Consider the following 25,672-nt stretch of genomic DNA (forward strand, 5'->3'; position numbering starts at 1 on the left):
TAGAGAAGTAGGTTGTAGAGTGAAGGCAAAGTTTCGGGCCGACAAACTTAGAGTCACAGAATAGACTCGCTACTAGAAGCAAAGAACTAGTGCAAAAATAACTTTGGAATGAAAAGTTTATTTTATAATGAAATTAATTTTAATTCCTCCATTCAACTTGGGGATACAAGGGCAGGACATTGGAAAAAATAATTTCCCCCCATAAATAATACTATTAAGTTCTTTATTATTAAACATTTGGAAAAAGAAGGATGTAGATCTTTTCTTTTCTTAAAAAAATACAAGTTTTATGACAGAAGGATGAGTGAGATGAATACTTAGAATTTATTGAGTATAAATATTTGAGTGTGTGTTGGCTTTGTTTAATAGAGCTGCATTAAATTGCTAGTGTAATAACTAGGGTTTGCAATCCGCCCAATTTTTAGCCAATTTTCGAATCCAGAATTCGAAACCGGAATACGTTATTTTATTGTGGATTCAGATTCCTAATTGTTAGGCTAAAATTAGCATCTTGAGTTATTTCTTTCAACCCCCCCCCCCCCCCTCTTCAAGGCAAAGATCACCACCCCCAAGTGGAGAGATAAGAAAATATGAAAAAAACGCAGCTTTAGATTCTTCTCAGTACCCGGTATAATTTTAAGCCTTTTAAATATTGCTAGAATCTGGAATCCGTCAAAAAAAAAAATAAGAATTCGGATTCCGCGGAGAATCCGTTTTATTTTTGGACGGATTCTTACAAGAATTGTAAGAATCCGAATCCGGTCCAAAAATGAGAGGGATTGCCAACCCTAATATTAAAATCATAGTCTTCTACAGACAACATCCATAGTTAGCTAAGCACAAAAAAATCATAGATAGACAAACGGACAAAGTAAGTTTGAGAAAAGATGGTTAATTATCATAAGAACGAAAAAAGAGAATATATGGGGAAAGTCATAGAAAATCAATATGAAACATTAAAAAAAAACATTTATTCAATGACAGATTACGCCCCGTCCTACGAAGCAGTACATACAATAGTACACCAAGCTACTGCTTAGTACCAGGTGTACTTTACAATTTTTCATAATATTTATCAATTGCTTGATAATCATTGGTAAATAAAATCTACATAGAAATTTTTTACTGTATCTTAAATATCAGCCAAGAGTTAGTCTAGCGTTCACTTCTTCTGTATGTTGTTTTCGTTATTTAGAATTAATTATGTCTTTTGAAGATATTTTCTAATGTTATCACTCTAATAGTTAATAATGATATTCTAGTGTGGAATTTTGCCTCTGCAAATTGGTATTTAGGGCAGAGAGGAGAGGATAGGCTCCTTTCTTATTATGGTACTTGCAGGATTGGTTTGTATTCTCTCTTACTCACAAATATCTTATATGTATTATGCATTAACACTGAGGTTTTCCCCTAAAGTGCCCTGTCGATCACATAAACACCCTACATACAATCTTTAGAAATCATTTTGAATTATGGGGGCGAGAAAGTTTTTCGTTTATTTGTTTATTTGCTTTAGGTTAGGTTATTTTGGTGTTCAATTTCGGGAATAAAAATGAAATTCTATAATTAAAAATGTACAAACATAGGCTGGCATTAAAATACCTAGGTACTAAAAGATTTGATATTCAAGTAATTTTAGTAGATGTTTAAATCTTGGAAAGCATTTAATAGTCTCTGATAGACAATATGCTGTTGAAATACAGTGGGTCCTGTCAACAAGGAAAATAATTAACGTTTGTTTAATTATGAATGAAAGTCGACTCTCAAGTGGCCTAGTATTAAAATTTGTTTTGACAATATTATTTTGAGAATAACCATACACTCATTGTCAGTAGCGAATATACTCTATAATTCCTTTAGTCTTTCCTTCCGTTGAAGAGTCCGTAATTAATAATTGTTCATTATTTCCTTTTTAAAAGCGAAGCTTTTCTATAATTAGGGTCGGTCCGTCCGTCCGTCCGTACGTAACGGATAGCCTTTTTCGTTAATTTAGGCATGTTAGAATTGTCCTATCGATTTCAAACTTTGCATGGTGATTTAGAAAGCGTAGCAACTTTATAATCATTACAAAAATGTTCGTACGTCCATTTAAACATGTGTTGATTTTTTTACTTTTTTAACAACAAAGTTTTATATGATCTAATTATCCGATTGATCTGATTTTTTGTATACTGGGACAACAAAGTACAATAATATAAGCGAAGCAACTCTATAATTAAGTCCTAAAAATGTAAGTATGTCCATAAACATTATTCTGTATCAACAAATTTATTTACAATTTTGCATTGACTCTTATACATTTATATTCTGATTATTCAGTTCTGACACTATAAAAGTGTCAGAACTGTGAAAAAAAGTTGGTGAAACCGCTGTTACCGCCATTTCCCACCAAAAAAAATTTGCGATAGCGGCGGTTCCGCCGCCGTTTCTTCACAGTTCCACATTGTACCTCTTTAAAGCAACTGCTATACCAAAATTTAGAGTTGTATTTCTTTTTTAGTTGACTTTTAGTTTTGGTTTCAAAAAGTGTCACTTCTGCCCCCCCCCCCTTATCCTTTTTAAGATTTATTAAATCTTTTTTTCAGGACATGTCAATGTGCTGCCAGCTAGAAGGGTACAAGCAGGAGCAGCTCGCATTTATTGACAGCCTTCTCAAAGAATTAGGTTTGTTTTATTTTATATCTATAAAACAATGTAGAACGATGTCTTTCTGCCAGTCTGTTTGAAGCTTAGGATCTCAGTAACCACTGAACCGATTGGGTTTTACTCTTTAGGGAGTATACCTACTGGTCCTGTAATGGTTTAAGCTAGATTCTTGGGTGGTGGGACACCCCCAATACCCAACTCAAAAAAAATACCCCTCCTAAAATTTATCTTTTTCTTTAAAACTCAACAAAAAATTTAGTCATGTATATCAAGCCCCCCCCCCCCTCAAGTGTCCCTAGAGGCTTCTAGGGGGCGTGGCCGCTAGTTTACCCATATACCAGCAAAGCAGTTATAGATGAGAAATGCACATCTCTGTCCTAAAGTTGAAAAATATTTTGAATATTTGTACATTAACGGATTTTAGTAAAAATTCAATAAAATCTAATGAGCCATTGAATAAAAGTATCAAACCAATCAGAGTCAGTGATTTTTTAATAGTGCATCATGCATGAGTAGATAAGTTGAACAAAAATTTGCGGGAAACCGATGGATTGCATTCTTTGAACATACGCAATACCCTAGTTAAAGAGTAGCTACGCTACTACAAGTTGGCCAGAATTCAAGTTGATTAATTTTAGGAAGTGCTGAGGCAATTCTGGCGAATAAGACCCGTGTTCCTGACTTTCCATCAGGACATACCATCAATCAATACTTTACTTCCTTTACCCAGGTATACAATATTTATGTTTGATATAGGTAAGTAAAAAAAACTTGGAATCCTTATTGAATTTAGAAATAAGAATTGAGTGAACTACTAAACCAAAAAAGATAGAAATTCAAGATCTCCAATTCATTAATTAGACCAATAGAATAACAATATAGGAATAATTCTATCATATTATCATTTAAAGGTGTGTACTCAATTTGGTTCGAAAGAAAAGTTGTTTTTTATTTCATATATACATACCTAAATAAGTTGATTTATATGTAAACAAAAATAAACAGAAATATTAGTCTGCTAGAAATTCTTTTTAAGTTGGACGGATTATTGTGTCTACCAAACCATCTATTATGATAAATCTATTGCCAAGCCAACCACAGTTGCTTAATTTCTTTATTTTTGATTGATTGATTGATTAGCCATAGTCTCTTAGGGTTTGGACCTAAGTAGTCATGGAGTAGGCTGAGACACTTTTGTATAGCTACTAGGGCTATCAAGCTCCACGTTCAAGCACATTATGACTTGACCCGATATCTCATGAGAGCTACTCATTATTACCTCACCCTCGCCGAGTATGGCAGGTGTCCCAAATTAAGTCACCGTAATGAATGACGCTCTCCGCAGAGGAGCTTGGGATAAGGGTAGTACTGATATTATGAACTTGATCAAGTATCCAAACTTACTCAATAATCCCCTTCTTACACAACCAGGGGAAGTTGCGTGAATGTATTCAACTGAGAAATTCGAGTTCCCACATGGGGACTAGAACTCGAACTATCATCACCGTAACTCAGTGCGTTACCACTGAGCTACGACGCCCCTTTATTTTTAATGACACCCCTTTGTTTGCCATTTTTAAAAAGTTGAAAATCAGACACATCCTCCTTTAGTTCCATAAAACAAATATATTTTTAGTGTACTTTAATGTAATATGTTAAAATGATGTTATTATTTCAGGATCCATTTATGAAGCCCATTGAAGGTAAGCTATCATTCTAAACAATTTATTTAGTGTTTCCTTCTTTATTTCTTTTAGTACTTACTATTTTCTAATGTTGTAATGTAATGTTTTCATGCTGAGGGAAAGCAAGGATGTTTTTTAGATGAGCTCCATTTCCAGTATCTTATCCTTAACTATCGTAATATTAATCTATTTATCATCTTGTATTGTGAATCTTATAATACATTGTTCAGTGGTTAATAAAACTGGTTAATATCCACTGGATTACAACTGGTTCTCAGCCATACTGAAAAATTATGTATCGTATTAAAGACAACTTTCTAATAATAGTATACTAAAAACCAAAAGATTTATGACAGGTTTGTTGGAACAGTTTTTGGTCCCTAGGGGCTATCAAAACTGGAATTTTCAGCTATTTAATCCACGGAAATTTGTCAATAATACGATTCAATTACCAAATAAAAGGGGTAGTTGTACGAAATGCATTTGTACTTTAAATTTAGTGAACCACATATTTTTTTACTTGTTTGATGGTTTAAACTATATTTATAGGGCATATATTTGAGAAAATTTTATTAAAAAATTATAATTTATATCAAGACTGAAAAAAATTATTTTTATTTCAAATATCTTAATGGCTAACCTAAATATATCTCATATTCTTCAAAAACATTTAAAGTTTCACTTCTACAAGCACCCCCAACTCGTTAAATCCACTACGTGCAACTACCCCTTTGTTATGAAAAGAAGCAATATAAAATAACATTAAAATTTCCTGTAATTTTAAACACATTTATGATTATTTCTTTTTCTGAAAGAAGGGTTAATCAAAATAATGGACATTATGAAAGGGCTAAAAATGAGATAATAATAGTAAAAAGCAACGGAAATAGACCATAAATTAATCTTTTCTCCTCTATTCAATGACATTTTGAAGAAGATAGTTATTTCTTCCGTCGTTTTATAAACAGTTTTTCGCGGATATAAAGTGTACAATTATAAGATAAACTAGTTTTTTTTTGGCCCGGGATGCTTGTATATTTTTATATTCGTAGAAAACTGGATATGATGTGATGCTAGACATAATTTTTTCGTATTGATGAGAACCCGTTCTAATCCACCGGTTTCGAATGAATAAGAAAAAAAATTCTTTTTGAGTGATATATTAGAAGCAGGATAGTGTTATATATGGAGTAATGATGTTTTTAGATGTCAACCCTTCCTAATAATTTGATCCTTAAATTAAAATTGAAATCATATTTTAGGTGATAATCCCTTCTCCAAGGCTCTAGACCATTACAATAAGGTAATTGTACAAACATTTTTTGGATCTACTGCATTTCATGGTAAAATATTGCTGGTAACGAATGTTTCCAAATTTAAATCTATGAATTTTAAAGGCTGCTAGCTGCCAAACGGCTGAACGTACAGATCATACCAGCACACCATTTTAAGCGGCATAAGAAGGCCTACAAATAATCTGGGATAGCCAAGATCCAATGGTGCACAGGAAAAGCTTCACTGAAGAAAAAAAGCGTAAAATAGGTCTTTTTCGCGCATTTCTCTGCACTGCGAGATAATTATGCATTATTGATTTATAGCTATTCCTAATTATTTGTAGGCCTTCTTATGCCACTTATAATGGTGTGCGGCCGGGTATGATCTGTACGTTCAGCCGTTTGGCAGCTAGCAGCCTTTAAAATTCATAGATTTTTAGAAATATTCGTTGCCAGCAATATTTTACATTGAACTGCAGTAGATCCCATTTTTTTAATGAAGTCACTACAAGTTTAGGGCGGCAAAGAAATTGAACTGTAAATTATACTTGTACCCAAAGTTTTATTATTACTGTTATGAGATAGGGTCTAATTTACTGTATTTTACACAAGTACCAAAAGTTTTAAAATCCCGAGCTGGATCTTTAAATCTTTTCAATAGTGCGCCAAATCGGGGTGCGCCGAATTTCAGCCAATCACAGCGCGGCATTTCGTAAAATGCTGTGCTCTCATTGGTGGAAAGTTGGCTCACCCCGATATGGCGCACCATTGAAATGATTTAAAGATCCAGCTCCGTTAACTTATTTTATACTCTAATTGGATTTTGATGGGTCGGTTGGTTCCAAACTTATAAAGAAAAATTTAAACAGAAGTGATTATTTATATCCTTTTTGTAGATTGATTGTTTTCCATTGTACAATCTAGAAGATCCCTAATTAGCACGAAAAACTTTGGGTACTTTAAATTTAGTTATTATAAGTAAGGATGGCAATCCGTCAAATTTTTGGACCGGATTCGGAATCTTACAAGAATCCGTCCAAAAAAATGGCAGATTCCCGCGGATTACGGATTCGGATTCCGGATTCAAGCAATATTTTAAAAGGCTTTTTTAGAAAATTTAAAAATTTAAGTGCTACATATGTCCTAAAAATTAATGTTCTTGGTGTTATCTATAATTCACTTCCGAGAATCGAACCAGATATTAAAAGATTTTATACCTATATAATGATGATAATCTTTGCCTTCAAAAAGGGGGATAGAAGAAAAAACTCAAGACGCTAATTTTAGCCTACCAATTAAGAATCCGAATCCGCTATTAAAAAACGGATATCGGATTCCAAAATTGACCAAAAAATGGGCGGATTCCGGATTCGGATTGCCATCTTTAATTATAAGACTGCTGTTATAACGGAAATAATGTTTCAGGATGAATTTGAAAAGATAATTCCGTTGTGTGATGAAGAAATATCTGGAGATTTGCCTAACAAACTGGAGGCGAAACTAACCAAGGAATGAGAACAGTTTGATTTATAAAAGTATGCCATGGGTTTAAGGCCAATGTTTGATAATTAAAAATGAAATAAAATTTTTTTTAGATTGTATGATTTTCTGGAAGGGGGCGAGACATTGAACTGTTTAGAAACTAATCCCTATTGTTTTAGAGTAATGTTTTCTTATGTGAATTAATTTAATTTTGAGTGTTTTAGGTTACAAAAAAGTGGGACATCCAAACCCCCTCCCAGACCTTTTAAATGTTCAGCTTTTGAGTTGCATATCCGCTGTTACTCTTTGATCTGCAGGCAACCTTCCTAATCCTTCAGCGTCAGCATGAAAGTGCCATGGACTTGCTCAGGAAAATTCATATCTGTTTTATTCAACAACAAAAACAAGAATAACACGTAGCAAAGCTTAGGTACAAAAACCATCCATGGGAAATTTCTTATTTATCATATCATGAACTGACTGACTTAGAAATGGGGGGGGGGGGGGTAATGTAACCATCTCGTAATAAATGATTAAATGGCACTTAGAATTCGAAATTCGATCTAAAATTTTGCATGAGTAATCCTTGGCTGGCGGCTCAGCCGTTTTGCCATTTCTTGGCTATCTTCAGGGCAAATTAGTCACGAAACCTATCTCCACATAATACTCTTTGCCGCTCCAAAACGTTATCAAACGGTTCTAGCCGGTAGCTGCTGGTACTAGAAATTTAAAAAATGGTTATTGCTATCATTTAACATGAATTAAACCCAAATTATGTTTTTAAAAGTTGACTCTTACGTAATTAATGATGAATTTGCCCTGAAAACAGGCAAAAAACATCTAAACGGCTGAGCTGCCAGCCGTTACTTTTCCAACTCTTTGTTCGATTTAAGGAAAATAGACCTACCAAGGATTACTCATACAAAATTTCAGATCGATATTCGAATTCTAAGTGCCATTTAATGATTGTACTACCCCCCCCCCCCCTTCTTATTCGTCTGAATGTTCTCTATATTGTTTTATACAGACGGACATTTATTTTTTCTTGATAGCTTTGATGCCTATAACATATTAGTGCATGTCAAAATTTGGTCTCAAAATCAACTTAACAAATGAACATAATTGAAATAGAAGAACTCGCCTATTAATAGATACTAGCGGCTTCGCCCCTAGCCTCTAGGGGCTTTGCCCCAAGAGGTTTGATCAAACTAAATTTTCGTATTTTCGATTTAAAAGAAAAAATTTTAAAAAAATTATGGGGGTTATGTTTTGACGGGAGGAGGAGGGTTAGTCGACCCCACTACTTTAATTTTAGTTTTAAAAAGAATTTTTTTGGGGGGGGGGGATATTTTTCATTTTTTTTGAGGGTGGGGGGTTGTGGGTGTCCCACCCCCCAAGAAAATAGTTATAAACCTTCCTGGGACCTAAGAGGAGCTACCCTGTAAAGGAGAACCCGATCGGTTCAGCGGTTAGCGAGATCCTTCAGTACAAACACACAGACAGACACACAAATAGACAAACAGACATCCTGTTACTTTAGTATAAGGATAGAGTTGTTATGCTTCTCTGACTTTATCCTATCATGTTATGAAATAAATATGAAATATCAGTGAGATTATCAGCGACGCTGCCTGTGGGGTAGAAATTAAGGTAAGATTATTTTATTACTCAAAAATAATAGAATGTAATGGAACTGTCAAAAGTACACTGCGTTAGTATTTAATTTATTAACATTGAAATTTTTTTTTTAATGTACCTACCTGATAGTCAAAAAAGATTGTTAAAAAGTTATTTTCTCTGTATTACTTATTTATTACCTACTAGCGGCTACGCCCCTAGAGGCCTCTAGTGGCACTTTGAATGTTTTTTTTTATTTAAAATATCTAATTACAGAAATAATTGGTTTATGTTTCGTTGGAGTCTCTTTTTCGAGAGGGGTAATTTTTTTCTAGGGGCGATTTCTCCTGATAGGGTGGTGGTACCCTCCCCCAAAATAGTTATAAACCTTCCCGGGACTTATGAGAAGCTACCCTGTTAAGGAGAACCCGATCGGTTCAGCGGTTAGCGAGATCCTTCGCTACAAACAGACAAACACACAAACACACAGACAGACATCGTTCTACTTTGTATTATAGATTATAATGGGGTATAGTCCCTTTGGTAACGACGCCTCTTGAGGGGCATTTTGTCGTATTTTCACAGCATATAAGTACTTCTGGTGCTGCAACCAGTTTTTCTAAATTAACTGCCTAAAAAATTGTTTGGATTTTTTTTTATTTTGAGGGGAAGAAAATAGCTTAAAACCACCACAGGACAAGTACATATATTCCCTGAAGAGTAGAATCCAATCATTTCAGTGGTTACTAAGATCTTAAGGGACAGACGGACGGACGGACAGACTGACAGAGAGAGACATCAAGCTACTTTGTATTATAGATTGAAAAGTTGGATGTAAGTTTGCCTAATAGGATTTCAGAAAAAAGTGAGATAAGAATCACTAGGTAATAGATATGTAGCGTGAGTGTAAACATGTTTAAAATGTAAAAAAAAAGTTTGTAGGACTATTGAGAATGAAAATCTAATTTTTTTTTAAATATATATTTGGCCTGTACAAAGATGTTAGTTTGATAAAGTAGCTTTTTATTGGTCCTTGTGTTTAACTATAAGGTAAGGGGAATCAAAATCGAGTAAAAATCTATATTATAAGCAGTTGCACAATAAATAGTTTAAAATGAATTAAGGAAAAAGTTTTTTCTATAAATATAAGAAATAAGGAAAACATAAATAGAAATAAACGTAGCGTTTCAAAACTTATTTATCTTTTGTTGAAAGTTTTGTTCTGTAAGGTTTGAGTTTTTTTTGGGATATAACAGGGGCATTTATTGTCCATAGTGTCATAACAAAATTATCATCAAAAGGATAGTTAAGTCAAAAATATTTACTATCATATGTCTTGCTTCATCTTTAAAAAATATAATGTTTGAATTTTTAAAATCCTTTATAAATGACTTGCGGCCTCGCCCCTAGCCTATAAAAGGTACTTTAAAAAATTGATGGGGATTTTTTTTGGGTGGTTGGGGGTGTCCCACCTCCAACCACCAGTAGGTATATTTCCTGAAGAGTAGAATCCGATCGGTTCAGTGGTTACCGAGATCTTACGGGACATACGGACAGACAGACAGACATCATTCTACTTTGTATTATCCTTTATAAATGATAATAGTTATTTCTCGCATCGTATTATAAACGGCTTTCCGCGGATATAGAAAGTACAATTATGAGATAAAACTAGTTTTTTAGCTCCGAGGTGCCGAAGGCACCGGCTAAAAAAACTGGTTTTAACCTTATGATTGTACACTTCTATATTCGTAGAAAGCTGGATATAATACGATGCTAGACATAGTTTTTTCGTATCAGGATGAGAACCGGTTCCTATCCACCGGATTCGAATGAATACGAGAAAAATGTTTTACTTTACTTTTTTTTTGTCAACGATCAGTCGGTCGGATATCACTAATTTAAAAGCAGCTGCTTTACTAATATTTTATCCATGAATGATACAGGAAAATAAGTCTATAGTAGGTATATGTGAGACTGGAGCATAACACGTAGCACATCCGCTTGATGCTGGGGAGGTCATACGTTCGAATCTGACCCAAACTTTGAAAGTTGAACCTACTGCTGATATGTAAGATGCGAGACATTAATAGTAAAAGTAGGGAGAATGCCCTAGCCAATAGACAGGAGCAACGCATCTACATTAACAGTTAGGACTTTCAGACAACCCCGGGAGTTTGGACAAAAAAAAGACGAAAAAGAGAGACATTGATCCCCAATGTCAGGCGAAGTTGTTACCTTTAGCTTTTATATTGATTTTAGGCAAATGCACTGATCAAACGCGGAGCCCTACATATCCAACGCTGCCTAGGAAATTTTTCATACTTTTTAGAATACTAAATAACAGATATAGGAGCTGAAGTTGTATTTCGCCGCATTTTTCAGCAAGTTGAAGCTAAAACTGCCCGTTTTTTTGTACTAGTGAAGCAGAGCTGCTCAATATTCAGCATAGTCAACAATTGAATTAGCAGTCAGCCTAGCCGCTAAAAATAATTGACTGAAATGCACTAGGTACTCAAAATGAATATTAATTTCAATTGTCTGTTTGTAGTTTATATACTTTAGACAACTTTTTTTTGCTTTATCATCGTTTTATTTAGCAAAATAAGTTAAAAATTGAAGACAAGGTTACTTTTTATTGTTTTTTATATTCTTATTGCTCTCCTATACCTATTTAGAAGTTTGAATAATTACTATTGAATGAAAAAAACAAGGAGGACTATATTTATCATAAGCAAAAGATAGAAATATTTTTCTTATTGAAATGATAAGAAAAGCTTAACAAACGGACGAACTAAGTTATATGGCTTATAATCTAGTTCATAAAGATAAAACAGTTTTCAAACTCATATATCCTCATTGAGTTTAGAGTTGGTGTTTATTAGCACACAAAAATAGCTTTCTATCTTTAATAGCAGCTAAATAAATCGCATTTCCTAATAGCGTGACTTATTAAACGACAGACAAAGAGAAAGAGTAGCTGCAATACTAAATAAAATGATAATAGAACATTATTTTCTTCAACATTTCTTTATTTCTGTGTCTAGAATGGAAATGATATCAAATCCTTTTCATTCTATTTTCCATCTAATTCCATTAACCTTGATTTTGTGTGGAAATTAGACAGTGAGAGAGACACATTACCCAGCCTTTTTTACGACCAGGTTCAACCAGGAGCTGTAGCTTCTCTATAAGTTGTTATTTGCCTCTGTTACACTCAGATATTCCATCAGTTTATACTTGTCTTGATTACTTATGGACGGTTTGAATTGATGTTGCCCTTGAACCTAAAAATTTAATTTATAAAATAAAACAAAACAAAAACGTTGTTTAGAAATCTTAAGCTTCATACAAAAAAAACCTTACTACTTTTATACTAGCTGCTACGCTCATAGAAGCCCCTAGAGGTACTTATAGTGGGGCGAGGAAGTCGACCAGCCCCAACCCTAAATATTGGTTTTAATTAAACAAAATTTCGGAGTTTTTTTCTAAGGGGCAATTTTTCTTGGGAGGGTGAATATCATCCCCCAAAATAGTTATAAACCTTCCCAGAACCTATAAGAAGATTCACTTTAAAGGAGAACCATATCGTCAGTCCGATTCGCGAGATCCTTCGCTACAGACAAAAAAGCTTACTACTTCTATATAATAGAATATGATTAGAATTATTGTCCTTGTTGTCTAAGCCCGAAACATTAATATTTTCTCCTTTAAATGCAGTTTTGGACATTTTTATACTTGTTTAGTACTGAGGCCCTAGAGGGAAATAAGATATCTTTGCTAGTAAGGGAGGAAAATTTTAACTTTTTGTTCTAGTAAAATTCTCATAACTGACATAAAAAAACATGAAGTTTAAGTCCAATTATCTAAACAAGAGACAAAAATATATCTACTGCTGCTGAGAAAGGCGCTTGACTGTAATATTAAAAGTAGCGAATAGCTTAGGTCTAAAAAAAGGTGCAGGAGTGTATATTCTGCACAAGATTTATTTTTTTTTCCCGGCTACAAATTTCTTTATTTTTTCCCCCCCTAGTTTTTTCTCACCAATTAGGGGGGAAAATGGAAAAATATTTAAAGAACTCTATATTTTATTTATTTTATCCCTCCTACCACACATTCTTTTATTTTTTTTTACCAAGGAGGGGGGGGGGGAATGGAAAAAATGTTTTCAGTTTTCTTAATTTTTACATTTTTTTCCCTCCAACCACTAATTTTTTACCCCCCCCCCCCCCTGAGCCGGGGATCCCATGTAGAATATACACCCCTGAAAAGGTGCTAATTATTATTATTAAGACTTCCAGACAAAGGTTTTGCAGTTGTTCAGTCAGTCACTCCGTAATAGTAACCCAATTCTACAGACAGTGAGAACAGGTTAATTTAAATTAGGAATGGCAATACGTCAAATTTTTGGACCGAATTCTGATTCCTGCGGATTTCGAATTCTTATTTTTGGCGGATTCCAGATTTTAGCAATATTTTAAAAGGCTTTTTAAAAAAATTTAAGTGTTACATATGTCCTAAAAATTAATGTTCATGGTATGTTCTCTATAATTCACCTCTGAGAATCAAACCAGATTTTAAAAGATATTATATATTTATAATAATGATAATCTTTGCCTTCAAAAACGGGGAGTTGAAAGAAAAAACTCAAGACGCTAATTTTAGCCTACTAATTAAGAATCCGAATCCGCTATTAAAAACGGATTCCGGATTCGGATTCTAAAATTGGCCCAAAAATTGGGCGGATTCTGGATTCGGATTGCCAACCCTAATTTAAATACCAAAAAACTGTTTTTTTTTAGATAATCATTATTTGAAACTATTAACTTTAAAAGGACATATATATTAGTTACTGAATCCATCACAATATTTTTCCATTTTTACTGTATTACAGTTTACTGCTCTTTGATTGTCAAATTGTATATTTTTCGCCACAAATGGACAAAAGTTTCCTTGGTAGCTTTGTGTTTGGTTTTACATTACCAGTGTATGATGTTCATAGTAATGTGGATGTATTTTCCTCTTATTATACATACACATTGTTTAAACAATTTATCTTTCACTGAAAAAAAAACACAAATATTTGAAAATCAGGCAGCTGATTTTGCAGTTTTGTGTTCCTACGAGTCCGATTTATTTCCTCGGCATTAAAAGTGTATATATAGTATGGCATACAAGAATAAAAAATGAATTCATTTTATTTTCCTATCTGTGGTCTACAAATACATTTTTATTAATGCGGTTAACAACCTGATTGTTATCCTTATTATTTTTTTACAGTGTAGCACATACACTAATGGATTCCAATGTTATCCCAAACATTTGTAAAATTCAAAATTTAAGTGTACCTAGAGAGGATCCACACACACACACACACAGGGGGGCGTGCGTGAGGGGGGTGTAGTCGGAGGTTTGGACTCTTCCTAATCATACAGAATTTGCACCCTTGTTAATTATCCGTTTCAACCCTCCTAATACTATTTTAGACCTTTCTACTCAAATCAATAAAAATACTTAAGCAAAGATCATGATTCATCTTGGAATATATTTGTTTTAGGTGTGCTTCGCACACACACACACGCACCTCTAGGCTCAAATCCTGAGCACGCGTTTGAATTATAACATGCATGGAAATGACTTTGACTTTGCTAAGCAAAATTTATACCTTTTCCAGGTCTACAGACAAATTTTATGAGAATAAAATATTAGAACTGGAAGAATAAATTAACAAAAAGAGAAGAAAATGTTTTATCTCCATTAAGATCGGACAAAACATTTAAGTGAAGATTTGTTAGCCCGGAGTAATCTTTTAGGTACCTTTGTTTAAATTGGGGTTCGAACACTTAAATGAAAAAGGTAGTTTTGGTTAATTTAGTAGGTAGGGAAGGGACATTTGGGCTGTTTAATACACTAGTCCCAAAAGTTTTATTAAAGCATTTTCTTATTGGTTAGCTTATCAACTTTGAGTGTCTAACGTTATATATAACCATGAATTATAATCTACAGAAGGGGTAATTTCGACTTTAATCATTGGGGATCTACATCAATTTATCAGCCATTGTCCCATCCCTTTAGATCACTCAGTTTTAGACTAAGTAACGTAGGTAATCTACCCAAACCAATAGTCTATATTAATACAACTATATTTGGGTATAGTCCCTTTCGTGGCAACGCTCCTTAAGGGGCGATTCTTCGTTTTTTTTTATAGTAGCTTTTCTTCTATTTCTAGCCACTGCGGGGCCACTTGCCTAACCCTGCGGGGCAATCACCTATTCCAATATGACCTAAAATAAACTATCAAAATCTATTTAAAAAAAACGACGAATAGCCCAATAAGGGGCTTTGACATGAAAGGGACTATTCCCCTATATTTAAATATTTTTTTTCTGAGTTTTCATCTTTTTCCTTTTCTTATCATATTTGTATAGCTTAACTAGCTTTCAACCCCAAATTGTAGATACTGGTTACTACAAGGTATGGATGATAAATTCACCAATTTTAATGTTATTCCTTCACACTTGCCACTTATCCTTGTTATTAAACAAAAAATCGGGTGTTTCTTCGTATTTTCACAGTAGCTTTCCTCCTATTTCTAGCCCCTGCGGTGGGCTCTAACCCTGCGGGGCAATCACCTAATCCACAAAAATCAGTTTTATATCCGGTTTTAAATCTGAAATCTTGATATTTGCCATGTTTCAAAGTTAATGAAAAATTGCAGGGATACAATGATAGGACTTTGAGTTTGAATTTTTTATCTTATTATAAATTCATACAAAAATATCAAATTTTATTATAATTTAAAAAGATTTTTAGTGGTTTTATATAAAGTACCTTGTTGAGCACTGATAGGGCCCTCTTAGTTTTAAAATAAAGTTAAAGGGGGTGTGGTGTAGTTTTATGTTTGTTTGTTCAAAACTTGAGGTTAGGTCAATTTTTGTTCTAGAAATCCCCGCAGGATTAGAGCCCCCGGTAAGAGTTAGGGATTTAGAAAATAAATACCCCATCCCCTCCTTTTTTTCAATAAATAGGGGCTGGAATTCTGTGCTCGGTAGGCACATTTGGGGAAAGCACCCAAAAGATTAATCATAAAATATGTTTGCAGAACTTTAATAAATGAAAACTTATAGTTTATTTTTGAAGCAGAGCCGCATTGCGAATAATTTTTAAATTCAATTTGGAAATATTTTGTGGACAAGAACAATTATGTGCAATGTATAGCATAGCAAAAACAGGCTGATTAAATGTTGAGGACTAAAGAATAGTAAACTGTAACACAGAAAAAAATGAAACTTCTTACCAGTATGGCTTGGAAACCGAATAATAGACTCATCTATACTGAAAAAACATGTATAGCATCTTTTTACAGAAAATTTTCTACGAACATTAAAATAAAAATCATAAAATTAATAGAAGTTTTTCATCTTAATATATTTGGAAACCTATCTATATTATGATGCGAAAACAGACATACCCTAGATATAGATTAGATATGCTTTTAAAAAGAGGCGAGGTCTTTGAACTGGACTCCAATCGTAGTCTTAATCTTAAATTCAATGTTAAAACAAACTACGTTTTTGAAATTACAACTACTCTGTATTCAAATTAGAATCATTTACCCGATGGTCCTTCACTTAAAGACTGTTATAAGAGCACTTTAAGACTAATTAGCCTCTGGTCATATCTCTTAGATTTTTGGACAGGTGATGATAAGGGGTTTCCTTTTCAAATGGGAAAGGTAGGTAGGAAAATAGCCTGAAACCATCTAAACACTTTATTTAAAGATAATATATCAAAATTCAACCCTAAACTAAAAGACCATTAAAAAATTTAAAAAAGAAGTAGTGAAGTTGATTCCTACAGTATTAATATTCAAGTTTTACAAATGTTTAATAAGCATTAGTAGGCAAATCTAAATCTGGATTTTTCAAGTCATATATTTCATTTATCCTTATTTAGTTAACTAACATTCCAGTGTACATAATTCTCTTGTTTTATGTTCTTAACTTTCCCATTCTTTTGTTTTTCTAGAATCACTAGGTAGTTACTGTTGTTTTTATGGATGTTATTTTCCTTGTTTACTTGCAAAAAGTACAAATTGTAATGATAATGAAAAATGCTGTTTTTGTTTTCTAAGTTTAGTTAGTTGGCTGTTAAGCTCACCTTTACATCCTGCTGTAAACTAGACTCACTTGGCGTCCATACAAAACTGCGTAAAATGCAATCTACCCAACCGTTGGCCTGGAAGGCCATGGGTTCGAATCTTGGCTCAATTTGAAAGGGTTTAAAAGTTATTATTGGTTTATAAACAGACAGAACTTATAACCTGTACTTTGTTAATGAGGTTGTAAGTGACAGTGTTTGACTAAGTTGCAACGGCAGCTGCAATTCAAAATAATTAGCCACTTAAAGCCGCAGCTGCAATTTTTAAATCATTGCTGACAATTTCACGATTTATTTGGCTTCTTGTAAGAAAGATTTTATTCCTAATAGTGAATAGCCTTTAAGTAAATAGGCCATAGGTAGAATTTATAATAAAAAACCTTCCAATAATTTATATATAATCTTTATATTTTGCTGTTTGTAAATAAATATTTGCATGAATGTATTCACACTTGCAACTTTTATTACATTGCAACGTTTTACATGGTTACACGTGGTATTTATACAAAACTGAGAATGTTTTTTTTTACAGATATAGAAGGTGGACAATAAACTCTGAATTAATCAAGTTTCTGTCTTATGTTGCTTAAAGATTTAATGATGAGAAAAATTTTAAATGTTTTGAGTCCATTTTCTCAATATATATTTTGTAGATATTGGAGGAACGTATTTACATTACGCATGAAAGTGAAGTATATAAACACTTAAATAATTCTGTTTAAATCATACTTTTCCTTTGAATTAATAAATGATTTAAGGAAAAGTGCACTGAATAACATTATTTGCCTAGGTATCATAATAAATTCCTTATATTGAGATTATAATCTGATTTGAAAAAAATTAAATTATATCTTGTTTAATATTAATCTTTTTTTGTAAATGAATTCATAGTTAGAATAGCAAATTTCATTTGAAAATGCCAATAATTTATTCATTTAATAGTTTTAAAGTTGTTTCCTCACTCACATCTACAATGGCTAAAGCAATGCATCTTTCCCAAAGCAATTTATTTGAAATTGTGTCCTTTTTTTGCACATGATAACCAAAATTAGCGGAAGTGATAACCGCCTCCTGTTTTTGGAAGGCTCAAATTTAAATTTATTCATAAAAGAACGATTTAGAAATTGTGCAAATTAAGAAATTAATATTTTTTACATTGTCTGAACGGTTTAAATTCAAGAGTATAAACTATATTTTATGTATTATGTCACTGTGCACATAAATTTTAACAAGGCGCGCATTCTGTGATTTTAGGATTGATCTATTTCTGAATATTTCCCAAGATTTCTCTCAAAATATTTAATTTCCATTTTTCCTGAAGAAAAAGTAATATTTGTTGAATGATAAAAGTTTATCATGCATATAATAATGCATGCCACCTTCCCTCTAGTATCACCCCCCCCCCCTCCCCCACACTCCCCATATCTGAAGACCCAAGTTTTTAATCAAGTTTTAGCCACAAATTTTCCAATATCTTATATCCAATTAATTGCAGTTGTTAATATATTTAGCGAAAACACAACAGTGTTAAAGGGATATTTCATTCCAGAAACTATTTCCTAATTATTTTTCATTAAAATAATTATATTATTACAAAATTATATAAAATTCTTAGGTAATTTTTATCCGAAATGTAAAAATTTGAGAGCAAAAAATTTAAAATGGACGTACGGACATTGCATTAGAAATTATAGAGTTGCTTAGTTTTCCAGGTATACAGAAATACCCATGCAAGATTTGAAATCAGTAAGATGATTCTAACAAGTCATGCAACGATTGGGGTTTTGGATTAAAACTAATTCCTAAATTGTTGTAAGTTTAAATGAAATACAGTTTATATTATTATATTTACATTACCCCTGAAATAAAGTTATGCTTTAGAAGAGTGTTTATACTTTCCAACCAATATTGTGAATTGTTTTTAACAGAAAAATATATTGTTAAAATCATGAAAAAAATAAGTTATTGGACAATAAATCATTTTTCTCTTTCAGTCCCAACTTTCTAAAGTTAGGGTCTATTGTTTTGTTATTGTAGTCGATTCCTAAATTTATCTCTCTTCTTACTTTTTTTTACCTGTGCATTATGTTTTAATGCGCCTGCTTATAGGCCAATGCATTCCCCCTGCAGCCTACTCTTTCAAATAATAAATAGTAGCTGATTAGTCTGGTGATCTATAGTAAAACAACTTGTCCATGGCAAGCTGACATAACATTATTTTTTGATGGTTCTGTATTTTGATCACATCACACATGTGTATGTATACTATGCAAAATTTTGCAGGTATTTCAGGATAGAAGAGAGTGGTTAACAAAGTGTAAATCACACTGGTACCCAAAATTTTAATAGTTATTTTCGCATCGTTTTATGAACAACTTTCCGCGGATATAGAATGTACAATTATAAGATTAAAACTAGTTTTTTTTTTAGCCCCAAGGTGCCTAAATCTCATCACTAAATGCCCCCTTCTTTTTATTTAATGTAATAATAATATGCAATTATGAAACTGCTAATGTGAAACTATGCGGAAAGGAATGCACACCAATTTTGCATAATTCCAGGGGATGCGACAACTTTTGCACAGAATTAATGAATTCAAATTAGTAAAATTCCTTCTCGGGGGAGTTTTAGGAGTTTAGGCGGAGGCTAATAGGTGGTTGGGGGCTAGGTGGGGGGGCTGGTTCAAATAAACTTTCACGAATTTGTTAATTTTAATAAAAATATGTTTTGTAATATGTTTAAACAATCACTTGAGATCAATTAACATTATTGGGGAAAATTGTCTGTCTTTAGAAATTTGGTATAACTCGGCCAGTTTTTAAAACAAATTACATTTCAATCTTTCTATGAAGTAATTTTATGTCTATCTGCCGAAGTAGTAGGATGTGTGTGTCTGTGTATATGAATTTGGGTAAATTGTCCATTGTAGGATCTTTAAATTTTAGCAAATACACTAAAAACTACTCAAAATAAGAATAATGCAGCGTTTTTCTTGTTTTGAAAAATTGTTGCTAAGCCATCTTTTGACATTATTGCCCTTGTAATTTTAAAGAATAAATTCACAAAGAAGTTCATTTTTTCGCATATTATCTGTTAAGTTGTGTGTTAACATTTAGTCAAATGCGCTTATTAAGTCAAACTGCTCCTCATGTGAAATGTTCAATATTAAGAACAGTTTGACTTAATAAGCGCATTTGACTAAACGCTAACACACAACTTTTTGGATAATACATGAAAAAATGACCCTCTTACTTATTTGTACTCTGAACAATGAATATTGAATGTCTCAAACTAGGTTCATGAAGAATAATTTTCTCCTAATGCTAAGTGACATTGCTTTCAAAAGTTTTGGTTTGTTGAAAAACTGTATATTTATATTGTTTTTCTTCATAGATGTTCATAGGAATAAAGAATAGGTAAACTGGCAGAAAAACAATTCTTCCTCCAATTGAAAGTACATTACAATGAATTATATTCATAGGCTATCAAATGAAAACATAACAGAATAATGTAACACAATAAAATTCTATAAAACTTGTATATGATCAGTAAATTGTAAAACAATAGGTATCTAGGTCTGTATCAATTCTGCTGATACAAATGATAATCTATAGTATGATCAATGTAAAGACTGTAGGAGTGCATCATAATTTGAAAAGTGCATGGTAAAAAATGTATTATTTCTTATCACAACTACGTAAGTAATGACAATATTTTATTATTCCTGGTGATAATGATAATTAATTTCTTATAACACCAATTGTTTGTATACTATTATTTACATCTTAGAAAGATAGTAACATTTAGAAAGATTTGTAAATTATTTTGTAGCACATTGTTCTCTTTCGCCTTTAGAAGATCTTTAATCAATATGTAAATTAGGGTTGGCAATCTGTCTAATTTTTGGACCGGATTCGGATTCTTACAAGAATCCGTCCAAAAATAAAACAGATTCTCCGCGGAATCCGGATTCTTATTTTTTTTGACAGATTTCCGATTCTAGCAATATTTTATAAGGCTATTTAAAAAAATATATTAAAGGATTAAATTATACCGGGTACTGGGAAGAATATAAAGCTGCGTTCTTTCATACTTTCTGATCTCTCCTCTTGGATGTGTAGGTGGGGAGAAATAGAGTGGTGAAGATTTTTGCCTTCAAAGAGGGGGGGAATAAAAAAAAAACTCAAGACTCTAGTTTTAGCCTAACAATTAAGAATCCGAATCCGCTGTAAAAAAAAATAAACGGATTTCGGATGTGGATTCCAAAATTGGCCAAAAATTGGGCGGATTTGGATTGCCAACCCTAATGTAAATGGAGTCCACACCATGGAACTTCCCCTTTATCCTATATTACTAACCAATAGTGTAAGAAGTGTAGTACATGCTGTAAAATACAAAGTACCACTTTTTATACCTAGCCAACAAACCTTGTAAACTAAAAGAGACAGTAAACTTAGTTACAGGGACAGGACAATAGATTAAAAAATACCCTTGTTTCTTCTCTGTTAGATTTGGACTTTGTTAGGACACCTGACATACTTGGTTCGGGTGAGGTAATAAAGAGGAGCTCTCATTGTCCCTTGTTTAACAACTTTCTTGTCCTTGATTGTCTTGTGTTCACAATAGGTTTATCTTGAATAAGGATGAGATACATCCATAGTACAGCAGAAGAGTGAGCTCCATGCCAAACTTTCTAAAGGACATTTCTAATTCATTTATCTAAACTTCATTCTTAACCAGAGGTTCGTAGTGTAACCTAAACCTAAGCTTTTGTATGACAAGTGTTTTACTTTACCCTGAAATTAAATTGGGCTTTATTTACAAATCAATGGTTTAATTTAAATTATATCAGGTTTTTTCTTTCTTCTATTTGTTTTGCAGAAAATGTATTCTTATCCCAAGAAGAAGCATCATTTTTACTAACCATAAGTGTAAAAATCTTTACCTTTAAGTGCAATCTTTATAATATAACTTTGTCAATAAAAGTAAAGTACCCGTTGCTGGAAAGAAAAATGTAGCTTTTTGTGTGTGATATAATGGGAATTATTTAAACTTTTTCTTTTCTTTTCGCTTTTTGTTTTGTGTTCATTTCTTCTTTGACCCCCCCCCCCCTTCTGTTTACATTTATTCATGTGAAAGAAGGGATCTCAAGGGATAATATAATAGATGATAATTGATAAACATGCCAATGCTGATAGACAAAATTTCCCTATATGTAGTTGAAATTCATAGACATTACTGGTTTAGAACAAACCTAATTATAGTACTTACTATAAAACTGGGGCTGGCATGTCGGTTATTGAGTGTGAGCAAGTACCTACGTTTTTTTAAAATGTTGATGATTTTTTTACTGTGCTTTTTAGGACATAAATATCCATGCTAAATATTTTTTTTTGATTGTTTTGTCCTTTTAAAACTATTTTGAAACATGATGTATGAAAAATGGCAACCTGTAGACCCAGCCAAAGATGCAGAACTAAGCCTGGCAGATTTTAACGAAGCCGAGAAACTTATGCCGGACAACGCAGGTAATTTTTATTACAGACGAACTGACGGGCGGACATTTCGAATCATAGAGTAGCTTTGCTACTAACAACCTACAAACTACGGTTTACGAGGATTTCTCGTCCTGTCCGAATCTTCTCCAGTCACGTGATCAGTTAAACCCATTTCACTAGTTTTTAAAAATACAAGGTATTTATTTATAAATGGCCTATTTTTAAGATATAATCTTCATGAGACTCACCATTCTAAAGAAAATATGTCATATAAAATAACCAAAAAATATTTCTCCGAATTCTTATAAATATTTATATATCTTTAATATCAACAAAATAAATCGCATTTCCTTCAATTTTTTTAGACATAAGAATAGACGAACAAGACATTTAGAACGAACGAGTAGCTTCGCTACTTAATAATGTACAACAACCATAAGCTTTTAATAAAGTAAATGTATTGTTGGGTGTGCTTTCAGTTCCGCACTTACTAATCTAATTATCAAATCGCCCGCATATTTCATTACAACATCACAAAATGTTTTCTCATTAGTTTCGCTCTAATTAAACACTCACTCTTATTTCTTTGCCATTTTTTGTCTTTTTGCGGATATGAAATGTGAATGTGATATTATTATGAAAGGGGGGGGGGGGGCCTACAATAAGAGATATAAGTTTTCCGGAATTTTAATGTAGGGAGTAGATTTGAAATCTGCATCAAATTTTAAGGATATTTTATAATATTCGTTTTTTGTAAAATTCTTTATCTAAAAGCGGAAATACATTTTAAGTTAATTAATTTTGACCAATAGGATAGGTAGATTTTAAACTACCTGCGCTCTAATTGGTTGAATGATGTACGACATCCAATCAGAGCGCAGATTTTTTAAATAAAGAATTATACAAAAAACGAATTTTATAAAAAATCCTTAAAATTTGATGCAGATTTCAAATCTACTCCCTACATTACAATTCCGGAAAACTTATATCTCTTAGCCTACACATAACCTCGTAATCTTATTAGTTAGCTCAAAACTTTGGGTACTTTTTTTTTTAAATTGAATGGTTCCAATTTAGCAGTATCCAAACATTTGAACCAATAATTTTCATTTACAGAAGTGGTAATTTTGTTTATCATCATTTGGCAAGTTTATCACTATATCGTCCATTGTCTTATCCATTAAAATCCCGGAGCTGGATCTTTAAATCGTTTAATGGTGCGTTGAATCGGGGCGATCCAGTTCGGCGCACCTAGATATTATTAGATTTCAATCTTTAAATCAAAATGGAATGGGCGAATCAGCGCGCCCAGTAGTGCGGTACAGGCGCGGCAATGGCACTCAACGAGTGACATTGCCGCACCAAACCGGAGTGAACTAGATCGCCCCGATTCAGCGCACCACTAAACGATTTAAAGATGATATGCGGATGTGAAAGTGCAGTGCACCCTGTAATGTATTGCAGATGTGTATATGAATCGTGGACAAGTAAGATTGCTTCTGGATATGTTCAACGACGCTGTGCAAGATTTAAACAAGGCAAATACATTAAAGTAAGTGCTGCAAATACTTTAGTAGCGCAGCTACTCTTTAATTAGGTTAGGTCACGTCCGGCGGCCATGCAGTCACGGTTAGCTCTAATTTTGTCCTATGATAATTCTTGATTAGAGTTTGATATTTTGAAGGTATTATCCTCTTAGAATTTTTTTTTTAATTTTGAAAATTTGGGTAACCCCCCCGACAGCGAAATATAAATTCTGGCCGCGGCGCTCGGCTCCCTAGCCTAAAACCTAACCTAAAATAGTTGTTCGTCATTGTCGGGGGAGGGGGTTATTCTAATTTCCAAAATTGAAAAAAAAATTTCTAAGAGGATAACGCCATTTTGAAACAACAATGACCTTTCTAATGATTTAATATATAAAATCGTGATTTCTTTGTAAATAAGGCACAGCTCTTTTTATATAGCTACGACTTACGAGGAAAGTGTATCCCTCTTAATTATACTGTATATAAACATTTTGTCATTTTCTTATGTTAAAATGTTTTTCCTTGCGAGTAAAAATGTTCATTTACCTCGTAATCAGTGTTGTTAACTTTGCTGTTATAGATGTTGTCATTCTTGTTTTTAAGTACATTCAACTATAAAAAAAAGTTAATGTCCGATAAAATTAAGTTTATTTATTGCAACATAAAAAATGCCTTCATGCATGTATCTAAATGTAAAGAAAGAAATTAGATTTGAGAAATTATAAACAGATATTGAAGAATAAAATCTACTTAATAATAATAATTTTGATTAAAATGATATTGTTTTTTTACACTCTTCTGTCCAATGCGGCAAGAAGCTTCGCTGCTATTAAAAGTAATATTCCTTGTTTTAAATTTAGTCCTGACTTTGCCTTGGCTTATGTACAGAAGCTGTACACCGACTTCCTGGCTGCACAACAATCAGCTGATCAGGTATGAGCAGGGTCACTTCAATTTTTGGCATTTGGTGTCTCACTATATTAGGGAATACTTTTTCTCGTATTCATTCGAATCCGAAAACTATGTCTAGCATCGTATTATATCCAGCTTTCTACGAATATAAATATGTACAATCATAAGATTAATTTTTAATCTGGTTTTAATCTTAAAATTGTACATTCTATATCCGCGGAATGCTGTTTACAATACGATGCGAGAAATAACTATTAACAAACTTATATTGAAATTAATTAGTGCAGTTGCATTTATTATGCCTTTTGGTGTAAAAATTTGAACTATTTCAGACAAGTATTATGCCCAGTAATTTCACTTTGAAATTTTTAGGCCACCCTTAAGGTGGTCAAAAATTCATTGGATTTTTACTTTAGCTTCATGGTGCTTCCAGAAAAGGCCTTAGGGAGTAGTATCGTTTCAAATATCTTGCTTAAATTAACCCACATGCAACCCCCCCCCCCCCCCCCTATAATTATGAGAAACTAAAGGCAGATTTCAAGAAGTTCCAATTGTTCTCGTTAATAAGTAAAGCCTCTATAGCTGTAGTCTAAGACTTTTTTCTACCATTAATTTCATGCAACTGACTTAGCAGCAGAAGTTAATATATTCTTTATTATGTAATTATGTTTTAGAGTAAGATCAAGGCTAGCGTGGCTGGATTTGAAGATGCCATCAAGAGATTTCCCAATTGTGTTGAAGCTTATGCTTTGTATGCCAAGGTTTGTTTCCTTTTGTAATCATTAATCATCCTTATAATAAAGTAAAAGGATGTTTGTCTGTCTGTTTGTCTGTATGTACCGAAGGATCTCGCTAACCCCTGAACTGAAGAG

At 32.9% G+C, this 25,672-nt stretch overlaps 1 protein-coding gene across 1 annotated transcript in view; it reads left to right on the top strand.

The window, feature by feature from the left end:
• Tom70 (translocase of outer membrane 70) overlaps nt 1–25,672 on the top strand; it is a 49,126-nt gene that overhangs the window by 13,541 nt on the left and 9,913 nt on the right. The window contains exons 4-15 of the mRNA XM_080162061.1: nt 2,586–2,664; nt 3,285–3,376; nt 4,325–4,349; nt 5,594–5,634; nt 7,031–7,112; nt 7,403–7,453; nt 8,694–8,737; nt 10,967–11,012; nt 22,318–22,392; nt 23,827–23,914; nt 24,749–24,821; nt 25,475–25,561. Of these exons, the coding sequence (XP_080018187.1) occupies nt 2,586–2,664; nt 3,285–3,376; nt 4,325–4,349; nt 5,594–5,634; nt 7,031–7,112; nt 7,403–7,453; nt 8,694–8,737; nt 10,967–11,012; nt 22,318–22,392; nt 23,827–23,914; nt 24,749–24,821; nt 25,475–25,561 (783 nt within the window). The remainder of the gene's footprint in view (nt 1–2,585; nt 2,665–3,284; nt 3,377–4,324; nt 4,350–5,593; nt 5,635–7,030; nt 7,113–7,402; nt 7,454–8,693; nt 8,738–10,966; nt 11,013–22,317; nt 22,393–23,826; nt 23,915–24,748; nt 24,822–25,474; nt 25,562–25,672) is intronic.

The sequence above is a fragment of the Acartia tonsa genome, chromosome 5, assembly GCF_053477335.1.
Source record: "Acartia tonsa isolate MP-2025a chromosome 5, ASM5347733v1, whole genome shotgun sequence".
Lineage (NCBI taxonomy): Eukaryota > Metazoa > Arthropoda > Copepoda > Calanoida > Acartiidae > Acartia > Acartia tonsa.